This window comes from Cetorhinus maximus, chromosome 2, assembly GCF_964194155.1.
Source record: "Cetorhinus maximus chromosome 2, sCetMax3.hap1.1, whole genome shotgun sequence".
Taxonomy (NCBI): domain Eukaryota; kingdom Metazoa; phylum Chordata; class Chondrichthyes; order Lamniformes; family Cetorhinidae; genus Cetorhinus; species Cetorhinus maximus.
The window spans coordinates 31,828,230-31,844,330 of record NC_135880.1 but is presented as its reverse complement, the minus strand read 5'-3'; the positions used below and the strand labels follow the sequence as shown (position 1 = coordinate 31,844,330).

Below are 16,101 nucleotides of genomic sequence, written 5' to 3'. Positions count from 1 at the left end.
CCTGAAGTAGCAGCGACCACAATATGATTAAATTTTACATCCAGTTTGAAAGGGAGAAGAATGGGTCTAAGACTAGTATTTTAAACTTAAATAAGGGCAACTACCTGGGCATGAAAGCTGAGCTAGCTGAGGTGAACTGGGATACTAGGCTAAGGGATAGATCAATAGAGGAGCAGTGGCAGACATTTAAGGGGATACTTCAGAATACTCAGAATAAGCCTATTCCTACTATAAAGAAAACTTCTAAGGGGAGGACCCACCATCTATGGTTAACTAAAGAAGTTAGGGAAAGCATAAAACTTAAGGAAAAAGCATATAAAATTCCCCTCCAATCCATGCACCATCCTGACTTGGAAATATATCGCCGTTCCTTCACTGTTGCTGGGTCAAAATCTTGGAACTCCCTTCCTAACAGCACTGTGGGTGGGCAATAAATGCTGGCCTAGCCAGTGATGCCCACATCCAGTAAATTAATAAAAAAAATAAAGAGCACAGATTTAAATAATTGGCAAAAGAAGCAAAACGGATATGAGAAAAATCTTTTTCACGCAGTGAGTGGTTGGAGTCTGGGATGCACTGCCTGAGTGTGTTATGGGTGGGCAAGTTCAACTGAGGCATTCAAAAGGCTGTTCTTTGAAAAGGAAGAATGTGCAGGAAAGTGAGAAGTCAGTGAAATGGCACTTTGTGAAATGCTCATTCGGAGAGACGGTGCAAACACAATGAGCTAAATGGCCTTCTTCTCTGTGAAAATTTCATGATCCTGTGAGGATAGATGCAGAGAAATTATTTCCTCTGGTGACAGAACCATGAACAAGGGATCTGAGTAACCTTATACATGAATCACAGAAAGTTAACCTGCAGGTACAGCGAGCAATTAGGGAGGTAATTGATGTGATAGTCTTTGTTGCAAAGTGATTGGAGAAAGAGCAAAAAAATCTCTGCAATTATATAGGGCCTTACTGAGACCACATCTGGTATATTGTGTGTAGTTTTGGTCTCCCTACCCAAGGAAGGAAGCTGTTCATTATTCTGTCATTAATACTCACTCTGGACCAATGCTTTGTTTCTTTACTACAACCATTCCCACTCCCTTTGCCTTTTGTTCCATAACATCTTTGTTATTTAATCTCTCCCACCCTCTAACCTATCCCAGAGCTTCTGTTTTGTTCTCTCTCCTCCCCTTCACTTTCAACAGCAATAAATCCATCACATCCCTACATCCCTTCAATTTCAAAGAGCCCTATTCAATTCGAAATGCTAACTCTGTTTCTTTCTCGATAGATGCTGCCGGGGCATTTACAGGATGGTGACCTGTAACAAGTAGAGTGCCACAGAGATCAGTGCTCGGGCCACAATTATTTACAATACATATTAATGACTTGGATGAGGGAAGTGAATGTACTATCGCCAAGTTTGTGGATGACACAAAAATAGGTGGGAAGGCAAGTGGTGAGGATGACACGAAGAGTCTACAGAGGGATGTAGACGGGTTAAGTGAGTGGGCAAAAACTTGGCAGGTGGCATATAATGTGGGAAAATGTGAGGTTATGCACTTTGGCAGGAAGAATAGAGGAACTGAGTATTATTTAAATGGAGAAAGGCTGCTGAAAGCTGTAGCACAGAGGGATTTGGAAGTCCTCGTGCATGAATCACAAAAAGCTAGCATACAAGTTCAGCAGGTAATAGGGAAGGCAAATTGAATGTTGGCCTTTATTTCAAAGGGAATGGAGAATACAAATAGGGAAGTCTTGCTAAAACTATACAAGGCACTAGTTAGACCACACCTGGAAAACTGAACAATTTTGGTCCCCTTATTTAAGGAAAGATATATTGGCATTGGAGGCAGTCCAGAGAAGGTTCACTAGGTTGGTCCCGGGTATGGAGGGATTTTCTTATGAGGAGAGGTTGAGTAGGTTGGGCCTGTGCTCATTGGAGTTTAGAAGAATGAGAGGTGATCTTATTGAAACATATGGGACAGAATTTTGCCCTCGTCGGGTGAGCTTGGCAGGGACGGTTGGGATGCCGACCCCCGTCCGCGATTGGGGCCAGACCGTGATTTCACGCTGGTGGGCCAATTAAGGCCCACCCAGGGTGAATGCTGGCTGGACAGCCTCCTAGAAGGGGTGGACGGGGGTCTGTTGTCCGCCGGGTCCAATGGCGGCCCGGCGGCCGATTCCAATACGGCGCAGGCAGCCCCAGGGAGGCTGCCTGTGTCGGAGTTGCAGCAGTAACATGGCTGCAGACGAGGATGCAGAGGCCAGGCGGGAGGGGAGGTCGGCTGGGCACTCGGCCCCCTCCCCCCATTTTCCAACGAGTGCCTTGCTGCCCTCCTGGAGGAGGTGGTTGCCAGAAGGGACACACTTGTCCCTTAGAGATGGGAGGAGGAGGCCACCACACCTCACCAAGAGGGCATGGGAGGAGATGGCAGCCGGGTGAGCAGCCATGACGTGGTGCGGCGCACATGGGTGCAGTGCCGGAAGCACTTCCTCTGCTGCGCTCAGGAAAGCTGAGTACTGTGTTGACATGGGTCAGTGTGTTGAATTGCTTTGGGCTGGCCATCCCCCCGTGGAGCTCAGTGGTGTTAGAGTCTGAGTGCCAACTGTCAATCACGCCAGAGGTGGCCAAGGGGCTGAGCCCTGGCTGCTTTGACTGAGTGCCTTGCGGCTCGAGGGCCGCGACTCGGATCTGCCCTGTAAGGTGCTCCTCAGCTGGAGTTGGCCAGGCTGCAATGGCCCTGCAGGTAGAGAGTGGACTAATCAATGCTCCTCTGTCCTTTCAGGAAGACGTCCCATAACAATATTGTGAGGCCACAGACTGGCAGAGGACCCCCACACCAGGGGGTCCTGGATGCTACGTCTAGGTGCTCCGCCCTCGCTGGCACTGGCATTGGAGACAACCTGCTGACTCTGCTGTCCTGTTGGCCTTGATGAACTTGGCATTTTTTCTATGGCCAGGGTGTCTCACCAGGGTGCCTGACAGTGCCATGACTTAAAATAATGATATGTCCTTCTTCTCCCTTAGATCTGCTACCAAGCAGCGAAACGCATTACCTCCATGAGCTACCCCTTACCACGGAGGACCATCATGCTCCACAAGCACCTGTGTCACACCCACTCTCTGAACCAGGCACTAGCGTGGATACCAACACCTTAGTGAGCATTAGTTCAGTGTCTAGTATCTTAGTGCACATTGGTAAGGGCACTTCACATTCTCTTGAGGCTCAGGCAGAGGCAGAGAGTGCTCAGGGTGCCGGCAGTCGGAGGACTGCTGGAGACCAGGACGATGTTCATTTGAAAGCATGTGATGAGTCTCTGGAGTCGTCCATTAAGTATGCAGATGCTGGATGTCCAGTGGGATGTGCAAGAGGATCTGGCAGAGATCCAAGAGGGTATATGTGCCACGGTCTCCATTGTGAAGGAATCCCTGTGGAGCGTGAGCAATGCGTTGATCCTCATGGCCGAGCACAATGCCTCCTCCATGGAGAGAGTAGCGACTCTCATGGAGAGGCTGCTCCAGGAACAGAATCAGGGATTCCTGGGGATGCACTCGGACCTGCAAGCCCTCACACAGGCAATGACCTCAGCTGGTCAGTGTCTGTGTGTGAGATGGATGGGACACCCAGTATCCCAGCTAGGTGCCCATCCATCAGTGGAGAGCAGGGAGGTCCACAGCAGCCCCACGTTGGCGCACGAGCTGCTTTTCATCTCTGCAGGCTCCTCTCAGGGTGCTTTGTATGATGGCAGCAGCTTCTCTGCCCCTCCATAAGTGACTGTCACATCTGATGAAGCTCCAGCGACTGGAGAGATGCCAGCTGTGGCACTGGCTGCTCCCTCCCAGGCAGGGCCTGCATGGGCTCCACTGGCCAGAGGGCAAATGCCAAGGTCATCAAGGCCAACAGGACAGCAGAGTCTCCAATGCTGGTGCCAGCGAGGGCGGAGCACCTAGATGTAGCACCCGTAAACATAACTTTAAAGAACCTTAAACACAAGAGGGACTGGTCACGGGTGATCTTTTGTTCCCTCATTTTGTTTTTCTTTTCTTAATGGTATGACCACCAACAGCGGATATTGTCTCGTTCAGTACTATGTGAGTTCCAACATTAAATTACATTTGCTTTAGTGTTATTGGCCTGAGCATGCTTCATTTATTTTGTAGGTGCCAGATAGGCCAGTATGTTATGCTGGATGTGGGTGCCTTGAAACTTTATTGCACAGGCACTAAGTCTATTTTGGAGGCTGAGGAAAGGGTCATTTCTGCAATCCAGGATGGAGGCAGCAGCCCTGGCATGAGGTGGTAGTTCTTATTTGGTAGCCTAGCTGAAGGACTGTTGGAGCAAAGCTTCTCTGACGTACCTGTCTCCCTGGAGGTTACCGAGGTCTGGCTCCATGCCCTCGGTGTTCTCCTCGCCATGCTCCTCTTCTGACTCACTGCTGGACTCATCATCTGGGGCCTGTGCTGCTGCGTCAGCATCCTCTTCCTCCAGTGGGTCCCCCCTTGCCAGTGCCAGATTGTGGAGAATGCAGCATGCAACCACTATCAGTGACACCTGTTCTGGGGGGTATTGCAGTGTGCCCCCTGAAAGGTCCAAACATCAGAAGCGCACATTGAAGCCACCGCCCTTGTGGAGGCATGACTCCTGTTGTACCGCTGATTGGCCTCTCTCCTTGGATGGCGGAGAGGTGTCATGAGCCACCTTTTCAAGGGATAGCCCTTGTCACGAAGCAGCCATCCATCCAGTTGGGCTGGAGCACTGAAGAGACTTGGCACCTGGGAGTGTCTCAGGATGTACACGTCATGGGAACTGCCAGGGTACCTTGCACAGATTTGCAGAGTCTGCATCTTGTGGTCACACACTATCTGCACGTTCATGGAATGGAATCCCTTCCAGTTGACAAAGGCACCCGGCTGACCCGCTGGCGCCTTGATGGCCACATGTGTGCAGTCGATGGCACCCTGGACGCAGGGGAACCCAGCAATTTCTGCAAAGCCTTTGGCTCGCTCAACCTGGCTGGCCTCATCCGTACGGAAATGAATGAAAGTCAATACCCGCCTGAACAGAACTTCTGTCACCAGCTTGACGCAACTGTGGACAGCCGATTGGGAGACTCTACGCAGATCCCTCACTGAGTCATGGAAAAAGCCAGAGGCATAGAAGTTGAGGGCCACTGTGACCTTCAGAGCCACTGGCATGTGGCGTGCCCCCACACAGTCGGACCTGATCTCAGGCCCGATCACCTGACAAATGGAGGTCATGGTCTCCCTGAAGAGACGAAGCCTCCTTCGGCATTGCATGTCAGACATATTGAAGTAGCTGCATCGCTGCGTGTAAACCCTGGCAGCAGGATAGTGACACCTTCTGTAGCTCCTTCTGCCTTGGGCTACCTGCTGGCCCTGCGCCCCTTGTTCCTGCACCTCTCCTCCCACAGGTCCCTCCCCTGGAAGCTGCATTGGGACACATTGCCTCCTCTCCCTTCTGCCCCTCTCCTCCTCAGAGGAAGAGGTGCCTGCAGCAGTGACTACAATCCCCAATTCCAGGGTAAAGGAAGGCTGTCTGATATCTGGAAGGGTCCACATGCTCCGAATCCTCAGGGGGCATGGAAGATACCAATGAATCCTGAAATGAAGTATGGAAATGCTAAGAATGAAGCCCCGATCAGAGATTAAGCTGACAAGTACTAATAAGCCACCCGCAGCAAGTTCTCTCAAAATTCCCCACTACTCACACTGGCAAGGCTGCTGACCCTTCTTATCCCACCCATGGATGAGGTTTTGCAAATTGTAGGCTGCCTGCCTGCCCATTTTGGCCGTGTGATGAGCGACGAATCGCTCAGGCAACATTAAATTGCCGTCAATTGGGTTGTCAAGGGCCTTAACTGGCCTCTTAATTAATGGCGGGTGCAGCTCCGACTCCTGCACGCGCCCACAGAGCGAAATATTGTGCGAGTGCGTGATGATGTCGGGATGCTCGCCCGATGTCATCGTACATCATTTTATGCTCGCTAGGGTCGGGTGCACGCCCGCCCAACAAGAGGAAAATTCTGCCCATAAGTTTCTTAGGGGGCTTGACGGGGTAGATGCTGAGAGGTTGTTTCCCCTTGTGGGAGAGTCTAGGACCAAAGGGCACAATCTCAGAGTAAGGGGTCACTCATTTAAGACAGAGATGAGGACGAATTTCTTTTCTCACAGGGTAGTGAATCTACGGAATTCTTTACCGCAGAGGGCTGTAGAAGCTGGGTCGTTAAGTATATTCAAGGCTGATAGACAGATTTTTAATCAGTAAGGGAATCAAGGGTTATGGGGAAAGGGCAGGAAAGTGAAATTGAGGATTATCAGATCAACCATGATCTCACTGAATGGTGGAGCAGACTCGATGGGCCGAATGGCCTACTTCTGCCCCTACATCTTATGGTCTTATAAACCTGAGTTTTTCCAGTACTTTCTGTTTTTCCTTCCAGATTCCCAACAGTATTTTGCTTTTATTTAAGGATATACTTGCCTTGGAAAGAACTCAAAAGGGTCACTGGGATGAGGACATTGTCTTTGAGGAGAGATTGAGTAGACTGGGATATAACCCCTTGGATTTAAAAGAATGAAAGAGGATACCGTTGAAACACATATCAAATTCTTAAAGAGCTTAAAAGGGTAGATGACATCAGCCATTTAGGCTGAAATGAAGTGAAACTTTTCAGTCAGGGGTTTGTCGATCTTTGTAGTTCTCTACCCCATAGAGCTGTGGATGCTCAGTCATTGAACATATTTAAGAGAAAGATCAATAGATTTTAGGATACTTAGCAAATTGGACAATCTGGGAATAGTGTGGGAAGACAGAAATGAGATAGGTCAGCTGTGATCACATGGTGTGGTTGAGTAAGCTCAAAAGGACAAATGGCCTAACCCTGTTTCTATTTATGTTCTTATATCCTATATAATCTTTTAAAATTAGAGTTAAGCCATTCAGGAATGAAATTAGGAAGCACTTTTTCGTACAAAGGGTAGCAGAAATCTGGAACTCTTCCTCCCAGTAGATGCTGGGGCAATCGCGTTTTCAAGACAGACACGTACATTTCTGATTAGTAAACATTTCAAGGCACATGAGCAAAGGCTGAAGTAAGTGGCGTTGGGGTATACATTAACCATTATCTAATTGAATGGTGAAGCAGGCTTGAGGCACTAAATGGTCCACTTCTGTTCCTAAAGGAGTGGGAGTGTTCTATCTTGGCTTCAAATACCCTGCATGTAAAGCAATGCCCAATGAACAGGGCAATCCTTACTAGGAGGTAGAAAGTCTGCTGTACTGATACTGCATGGATTGAACTCCAGTCAAACCATTAAATTACTTGATAGGCTCCCAAGTCCTGACAGTATCCAACCTGTCTTTAGTGAATGTGAGTTGCTCTACCTGTATGGAAACCTCTTCTGCTAAATTTAATGGAAATTTCTTTACTCCAAAGCAAAACACTGCAATATCAAAGTCTTGGAAGTTGGATCATTGCAATTTCTAGTAACTTCATTGCGACTTCAGCCCATTGCAAAGGCCATGCCCGTCTACCATTTAAAGTGCATCCTGTGCCTTATGCTTTTCTGATTGCTGTCCATTAGGGCAAAGGGCATCCTAACGTAGGAACAGGATAGAGTGGAACTGCAGACTATATATTTTCCGCAGGATTTCGTTATGCAGTTCCACTTCTGGAATTGGAAGCTGTTGTGAACTATAGAGCAGCAGCTCTAGTAATTGCCAGATATGTGGCAATTAGGTTATTAGGTAGTTACAGTGAGAAGATATTGCAGAAATGGATCCTTATGCATTTTTGGTTGTGGTTTTAGGCAAAAAACACTGGGATGGTCTGTAAAATAATCTTCTTCAAATGATGACCCAAGGATCCAGTGAATTCATCAGATTAAAAGTTATGCATTTTTTGATGTGTCCAGGAGCTGCATACTGAACTTGGTCTAGGCAATAAACCCTTCTTCCGCCGTCCCATGACTTATCGTTTTCCAAGTGATGAGATGACAACCAAGTACTTGAGAAATGTACATAAGTATATTCCTGCCCCCAACCCTGATGAGTTCAAGGTACGTATGTAACTTTACAAAACTATATACTGTTTAATAAAGCATAATAACCACAATAAAGATTAAGTGTCATTATAAGCATTTTTATGTTGCATAAGTAGGCTGCAGGTTGGACAAAAATTATATTTTGAATCAATATATTCTCTTTTGAGCTTACAAATATTATGTTTTATTTACTTTGGAACAGGTTTCTCTTGTGCATGGTTCCTATACCTTTTATCATTGCGTGCAGGACAATGCAAGTGACTATGGATGGGGTGCTCCATACCGTTGTTTGCAAGTCGTCATCTCCTGGTTCAACTTTCAGGGGTACATTGACAAACCTGTACCTACAGTTGCGGAGGTGCAGAATGGCTTAGTTCTGGAAATTCTTGAAAAATATAATTTTCATTTTTTTTAAGTCTGTTTTTAGTTGTCCTATATCATAGCATAGTGACAAATTCACTTTATGAAAAATTTAGTTGCTGCATGTTCACATAATCGAAGCCCCAGAGTATCAGATTAAATCAACTCAAAACCTTGATTTGTTTGATATTTTAATAAAATTTGATAGGAGAGGTTTCAGCAAGTATAGGGATTGCCTGGTATAATGCCACATGGTGACAGAGCCATTAAGGGTTTGGTCATGACATCTCCAGTTACTTTAAGTACCCAAACACAGCATTGGAGGCTTAAACCATCAGCACCTGCTATGCCTCCATTTTGTTATAAATGGAGGTGGAACTATGTTGGGATGAGGAAACAAACTGCGACTCAGGTGGGAAAAAGAGTTGGAAGGTTGAATGGAGGAGTGTTGCTCATGTGTCTGAGAGTTTGGGAATGCAGGGGCAGTCAGGAAACTGGGGTACAGGGTGTGAAGAGAGAGGGAGAAGATAACAGAACTGATGGTCCGGGAGACTGTGACAGTGGACTGGGGGTTGAAGTAGGTGGCCCAGGAGAGAATGGGAATCTAGAGAAATGCAGATCAGGAAAATTAACTCCTGGAGGGGGAGTGGAGTGAAAAAGGGGCAGGGATCAGGAGATTGGGGCTTGGGCAGTTGGGGGAGAGGAATGGGGTGGGGTGAATATGGGGCTACCATCTCCTGCAGAGCCAGAAGCAATAGCCGCAATGTGGTGAATATAGGAGTGGAGTTGTGAGGGCAGCCAGCAGTAAAGGGTTAAACAAAACCTGGGATCTTACTGTGAGTAAACAGTGAAAGATTATTTTCACCCATGGGCAAATGGGAAACAAAGTAATGGAGACTGAGAGTTACCAGTGTGTCCAGTGAACATTACAAGCTCCAATATGTGGTGGAGATACAAGAGAGTCAAGTACGCCTAGTAGTACGTTATCAATTATAAAAATTTCAAATCTAATGAATTTAACAAAAAAGGCTGGACTCCCAGCACCTTTATCGCCTGAAACCAGAGATAATACAGGGCGATAGAGGAATTCAGAAGAAGAGCTAAATTTTCATAGCTTAAAGATATAAAAACTATGTAAAAGTGATCTGTGTGTGTATTTTGTCCCAGCAGTTCCATTATGCTTTACATTGTCTGGTTATTGGTGTTTGAATTCAAATTATAGTTGTTCTCCATACTTCACAGCAAATACGTACATGCTTTAAATGAATTGCAGAGATCCTTCACTTATACATTACACATTCTGTACCATAAGTCACAAACAAATTCTCCCACCCCAGTTCAGTGGCTCCTCATTCATTATCCATTCTGAAGTATGCTATAGAAAATGCAAGAATGCAAACAAATACTGTTAACCACAGTAAAAATTGAATTGTAATGGGGGCAAGGCAGTAAGGAGACTAAAAGGTCAAAAAATGAAAATTTACAGATTTGAAATATGACTAAGGAATAAAACATTTCTTCCATTTCACTGGTGCCCCTATCATGACCTGTAGCACAGCAGGGAAACAAACTTGGCTTTTTAATTAACCCTATCCTGTAATACTAAATGTTTATCTCCTTTATGAATTACATTTTGTATGTTTTTCCAATATATAGTCCTGTCGAAGTAGTGAAATTGTGAAAGTTTAGCACTACATTTAACCCATTGGTTGCTGATAGCCGCATGGAAATGAAACATTTTCTCTCCAACCAGTTTTAACTTTTCAATTCAAGCTATGAAATTGAAACAATATTAGTATTACAGTAATAATACAGAGGAATTGTCTGTATTGCAGTGATAATACATGCATGACTAGATTACACAGTTTTTATAGATTAAGTTTAACAAAATGTCTAAACTTAACATTTGCTGCCTTTCAGTTGTCTTCCTCATTTATTCCTTCTACTCTCCTATTTTAGCTTAATTTTCTGACTGTACAAGAACTATGGGTCACAGATTTAAAGTTTTTGGCAAGAGATTAGTGGGAATTTGAGGAAGAGCTTTATACGTAGCAACTGGTAATGAATAGAACCCACTGCCTACCAGGGTGGTGAAAACAGAGATGATCAATGATTTCAAAAGGAAATTGGATGAACGCTTGAGGGAAATAAACTTGCAGGGCTATGGGGATAGAATAGGGGAATGGGACTCACTGGATTGCTTTTCAGAGAGCTGGAATGGACTTGATGGGCTGAATGGCCTCCTGTGCCACAATGACTCTTGATTCTAGTGCTGGAGCTTGGAGGAGCACCCCACCTTCCACTGCCCTCAGAAAGGGAAGTCATGGAAATTTTTTCCGTCAATTCTTCAGTGACCTCCAGTAGAACCACTGTACAACATGAAAAACTTGCACGATGTACACCCCACCTAGTTTCTCATGCATTTTGCGGAAGTATTTTAAAACATTTGCATATTTAAATTGATCCAAATGATGATTTCAGGTGGCTACTCAGGTTGCCTAGAGACAGCAAAGAGTACTATGGTGGCAGTGATACTGGTGGTCTAGGTTAGGTGTAGGATTTCATGGCCTGAAATTGGCAAAAAAATTGCACCAGTTTTATGCACAAAAGAAGGGAAAATCCAGTGTGCCACTGTTTTTCTGAATGCGGCTCTTGCCAAGTGTCAGGATGATCAATCAGACTCGCCATGCAAATTTAAATTTTCTGATCTATAAATTGAAAATATCAGATCAGTGCTTTGATTGTATCTTTAACACTCTAGTTTATAAATACTTTCTTAAGGAATGAATAAAGTTCGAATCATGAACACATAATGCATGTTTTCTGCTCATTTTTATTATGTCACTTTCAAGAATTGCTACTTTATAAGCTGTTTCCATTTTGCATTTTCAGTTCTTGATAAAAATTAATGAAGAATTTGTCAATGATGTGGTAGCAAAAGAATGGCTGAAAGCTAATGAGATGGTAGCACTATTAAATTTTTGTGATGTTTCATCTATCACCTCGGATGTCCGGTAAGAAAAACATACAAGTAACATGATCACTATAAATTATGTTTTGGTCTATCTTTCCCTACAAGCCAGAGTGTAAATGGCTAGAAACAGTTGAAGCTTTGTTGCGCGTAGTTATATGGTACGAATGCATATCTATTGTAAACTATAGAACTAGGGGCCACTGTTTAAAATAAGGGGTTGCCCATTTAAGACAGAGATGAGGAGAATTTTTCTCCCTCAGGCGGTTGAGAGCCTTTGGAATTCTCTTCCTCAAAAGGCAGTGGAAGCAGAGTCTTTGAATATTTTTAAGGCAGAGCTAGATAGATTCTTAATTAGCAAGGGGGTGAAAGGTTATCAGAATGTGGAGTTGAGGTTACATTCAGATCAGCCATGATCTAACTGAATGGCGGAGCAGGCTCGAGATGCCGAGTGGCTTACTCCTGCTCCTAGTTCGTACAGAGAAAAGATTTGTGCTCCATTTTAAGTGTCCCTTCATTTTAGCTTGGTTTTTGACAAAATCATAGAAATTTCAGCACAAAAGAAGCCAATTTGAATATTTGTGCCAGTGCCAGCTCTTCACCTAGAGCTGCCTTCTTTAGTCCCATTTCCATGCCTTTTTTCATATTGTTGATTATGTTCTCCCTTTGTAAATATTTCTCTATTTACAGTCTCAGGTTGTAATGCCACTTGTAGGGAAGCATTCCATGTTCTAATATTCCTCTATATTAAAAAAATCACCGAACCTCCCTTTTGATCTTACAGAGATAATCCGCCATTCCTGCCACCTCTTACTAATTTACTAACTTTTGGAAACCACCTTTTATTATTTACCCTCTTAAAACCTTTTTTGACTTTTAAAAACCTCTCATTAGGCTCTACCCCCCTTAACATTCTCTTTTTCTTTGCTATCGGGATGTGGGTGTCACTGGTAAGGTCAGCATTTAATGCCCATCACTTGTTGCCCTTGAGAAGGTGGTGCTGAGCCTTCTTGAACTACTACAGATCATGTGGTGAAGGTGTTCCCACTGGGCTGTCAGAAATTAAGGGATGAATTATACCCTGAGGATGGGCTCCACAATCTTCCAGCGCAAGCCCACCTCCACTTGGCCTTTAATTGCTACGAGGTTGAAATACCACCCCTCTCCAGGAGGAAGTCCTGCTTCATAAATCTGCAGGCGAATGGGAGGCTGACAGCTCTGCAATACCAGCAGCACAACCTGGAGCAAAGAGCGCTGCTGATACTGCAGGAAGCCCAGGAGGAAGAGCAAGAGCCCTAAGTCAGGGATCTCATCAGATCCGAAATGGGCTTCTGTTGGTTATCAATAGAAAATGTGATTTGGAATGACACTGTCTCCCAAAATAAATGTCATAGTGGTACCCACAGTGTTATGATCCCCAGGTGAGCTTACCACTGGACAAGTCTGATCCCCAGAGTGGAACCGGGCTTGACAGATCCTAACTTTTAATTGTTTGTTTAGATACGTGGAGAGGGGCTACTGAACAGAGAGACCAGAGTCAGTCACGGGTGTCAGAGCCGTGCCTGCCATCAATTAAAAGGCCAATTAATGTCATTAAAAACCCAACTGATCCTGATTTTACTTTGCCCGTGCGATTTTGCGCTCATCGCACGAGAAAAAACGGGCAGCCCATATTTAGCAAAACCTCATCCAAATGCAGGATAAAAAGGGTCAGCAGCATTGCCATTGTGAATAGTGAGGTGTGTATGAGATAGTTTGCTGTTGGTTGCTTATTTGAACTTGACAGCTTCATCTCAGTTCTGAGCTTCATTCTTAGCATTTCTAGGCTTCACTTAAGGACTATTGGTGTCTCCAAGACCCCTGGGGGATTTTGACTGTGTGGAGCTTTCCGGGTATCAGACAGCCTTCTGTAACCCTGGAAATGGGGATTGTGGTCTCCGCTGGAGGCACCTCCTGAGGAGGATGAGAGGGGCAGAAGGGAGAGGAGGCCAGATGTCCCAATGCAGCTTCCAGGGGAGTGACCTGTGGGAGGAGAGACGCAGGCACAAGGGCGCAGGGCCAGCAGGTATTTCAAGGCAGAAGGGGCTGCAGGAGACACCACTATCCCGCTGCCAGGGTTTACAGGCAGCGATGCAGCTACCCCAATATGTCCGAGGTGCAATGCCGAAGGAGGCTGCACCTCTCAAGGGAGACAGTGACCTCCATCTGTCAGATGATTGGGCCTGAGATCAGCTCCAACTGTGTGGGTGGACACCCCATGCCAGTGGTTCTGAAGGTCACAGTGGCCCTCAACTTCTATGCCTCTGGCTCCTTCCAGGTGTCAGTGAGGGATCTTTGTGGAGTCTCTCAATCAACTGTCCGCAGTTACGTCAAGCTGGTAACAGAAGCTCTGTTCAGGTGGGTAATGACATTTATTCATTTCCGTACGGATGAGGCCAGCCAGGCTGAGCAAGCCAGAGGGTTTGCAGCGATTGCTGGGTGCCCCCGTATCCAGGGTGCCATCGACTGCACTCACGTGGTCATCAAGGCGCCAGTGGATCAGCCGGGTGCCTTTGTCAACAAGAAGGGATTCCACTCAATGAACGTCCAGATAGTGTGTGATCATAGGTCGCAGATTCTGAAAGTCTGTGCACAGTACCTTGGCAGCTCCCATGGCACTTACATCGTGAGACACTCCCAGAAGCCAAGGCTATTCGGTGCTCCAGCCCGACTGGATGGATGCTGCTGGGTGACAAGGGCTATCCGTTGAAAACGTGGCTTATGACACCTCTCCGCCACCCAAGACCAGGGGCAGTTTTAATAGGAGTCATGCCTCCACAAGGGCGGTGATAGAGAGGACCATAGGTCTTCTGAAGATGCACTTCCGATGCCTGGACCATTCAGCGGGAGCACTAGAATACCCCCCAGAGTGGGTGTCACTGATAGTGGTTTCACGCTGCACTCTCCAGAATCTGGCACTGGCAAGGGAGGAGCCACTGGAGGAAGAGGATCTTGACGCAGCTCCACAGGCCACAAAGGATAAATCCAGTCATGAGTCAGAAGAGGAGTACGGTGAGGAGGATACTGAGGGCGTGGAGGCAGACCTCTATATCCTTCAGGGAGGCAGGGACACCAGGGACGCCTTGATCCAATGGTCCTTCAGCTAGGCTGCCAAAGATCTGCTTCCACCTCGTGCCAGGGCTGCTGCCTCAATTCAGGATGTCTGAAATGATCCTTTCATTTGAACCAAAAGTCCACTCAGTGCCTGTGCAATAAGGTTTAGAGCCACTCACGTCCAGCATTACATACTGGCGTACTATGCACCAAAAAAAAGGTGAAGCATACCCAGGTCATTATGACAAAAACAAAATTTATGTAATTTTCACAATCAAAACAAATTGACATAACCATCTCTGGTGTTCATTTCCATACCAGTAAACATAAACAAAACATTACAGAACAGAAGATCACCTTTGACCAATCCCTCTCGTGCTCGTGGTGCCTTAAACACATGTTTACGAGTGTTGCGTCTTGGTGTCAGCCCCTCGCTGGCAGCGGCATTGGAGGCAGGCTGCTGACTCTGGTGTTTTGTTGGCCTTGATGACCTTGGTGGTCATCCTATGGCCATTGGAGCCTGTGCTGGCCCCACCTGGGAGAGAGCAGCCAGTGCCACAGCTGGCATCTCCCCAATCATTGCAGCCTCATCAGATACCATGGTCACTAGCAGAGGAGCGGAGGAGCTGCTGCCATCATCCGGAGCACCTTGAGAGGAGCCCACAGAGACGATAACAGCTCGTCCGCCAACGTGTGGTCAATCTGGATCTCTCTGCTCGCCATTGATGGATGGACACCAAACTGGGATACTGGGTGCCTCATCCATCTCCCACACTGGCACTGACCACCTGAGGTCATTGCCTGTGTGAGGGCTTGCAGGTCCGAGCGCAACCTCTGGAACATCTGATTCTGTCCCTGAGGCTGCCTGAGTCACCACTCTCTCAATGGAGGAGGCATTGCGCTGGGACTTGAGGGTCAATGCAGTGCTCATGCTCTGCGTGAACTCCTCCACAACAGAGACCATGGCATGCATACCCTCATGGATATCCGCCAGATACTCCTGCACATCCCACTGGACACCCAGCATCTGCCGCCTAACGGACGACCCCAGAGGCTCATCATCTGCCTTCGACTCAACATCTTCTTGGTCTCCAGCAGTCCTCCGATTGCCAGCATCCTGGGCACTCTCTGCCTCCGACTGCTCCACAAGCAAGTGTAAATTGCCCTCACCGCCATGCTCCGACATTCTAGCCGAAGATATAATGCCCACCGAGGTGCTTTATCTGCGCTGGTCCCTGGCTCAGAGAGCAGGTGTGCTGCAGGTGCAGCTGAAGCCTGGCAGTCCTCTGGTATCAGGGGTGGCTCTCCAGGGCCCTGGGAACAAGTGCCTGCTGGCAGTTCTAAGGGAGAACAATGACATTGCATTCATTTAAGTCATCACACTGTCACTGTGCGTGCCAGGCACCTTGGTGAGACAATGGAGATCTGCGTCATGGTGCCATCATCTTTCAGTGATCAATGGGGACTCCAGTTTTGAGGCTCCCATCAATGAAGACTACACAAGAATGTTTGCACCATCCAAAACTCTCACCTCTGCGCACTGCGCTCTTACCTTCGTCTGACACCCCAGTCTCTCCACGACCGGCTGACCAAGGTGTGTGTCTCCTCTCCAGCTCCAA

The 16,101-nt window shown here is 46.7% G+C and overlaps 1 protein-coding gene across 1 annotated transcript in view; it reads left to right on the top strand.

Annotated features, from left to right (window-relative positions):
• Nucleotides 1-12,688, top strand: part of LOC144689937 (ufm1-specific protease 2-like) — a 52,358-nt gene extending 39,670 nt beyond the window's left edge. The window contains exons 6-9 of the mRNA XM_078557459.1: nucleotides 7,930-8,073; nucleotides 8,261-8,416; nucleotides 11,311-11,432; nucleotides 12,559-12,688. Of these exons, the coding sequence (XP_078413585.1) occupies nucleotides 7,930-8,073; nucleotides 8,261-8,416; nucleotides 11,311-11,432; nucleotides 12,559-12,688 (552 nt within the window). The remainder of the gene's footprint in view (nucleotides 1-7,929; nucleotides 8,074-8,260; nucleotides 8,417-11,310; nucleotides 11,433-12,558) is intronic.
• The last annotated feature ends 3,413 nt before the right edge of the window (nucleotides 12,689-16,101 follow it).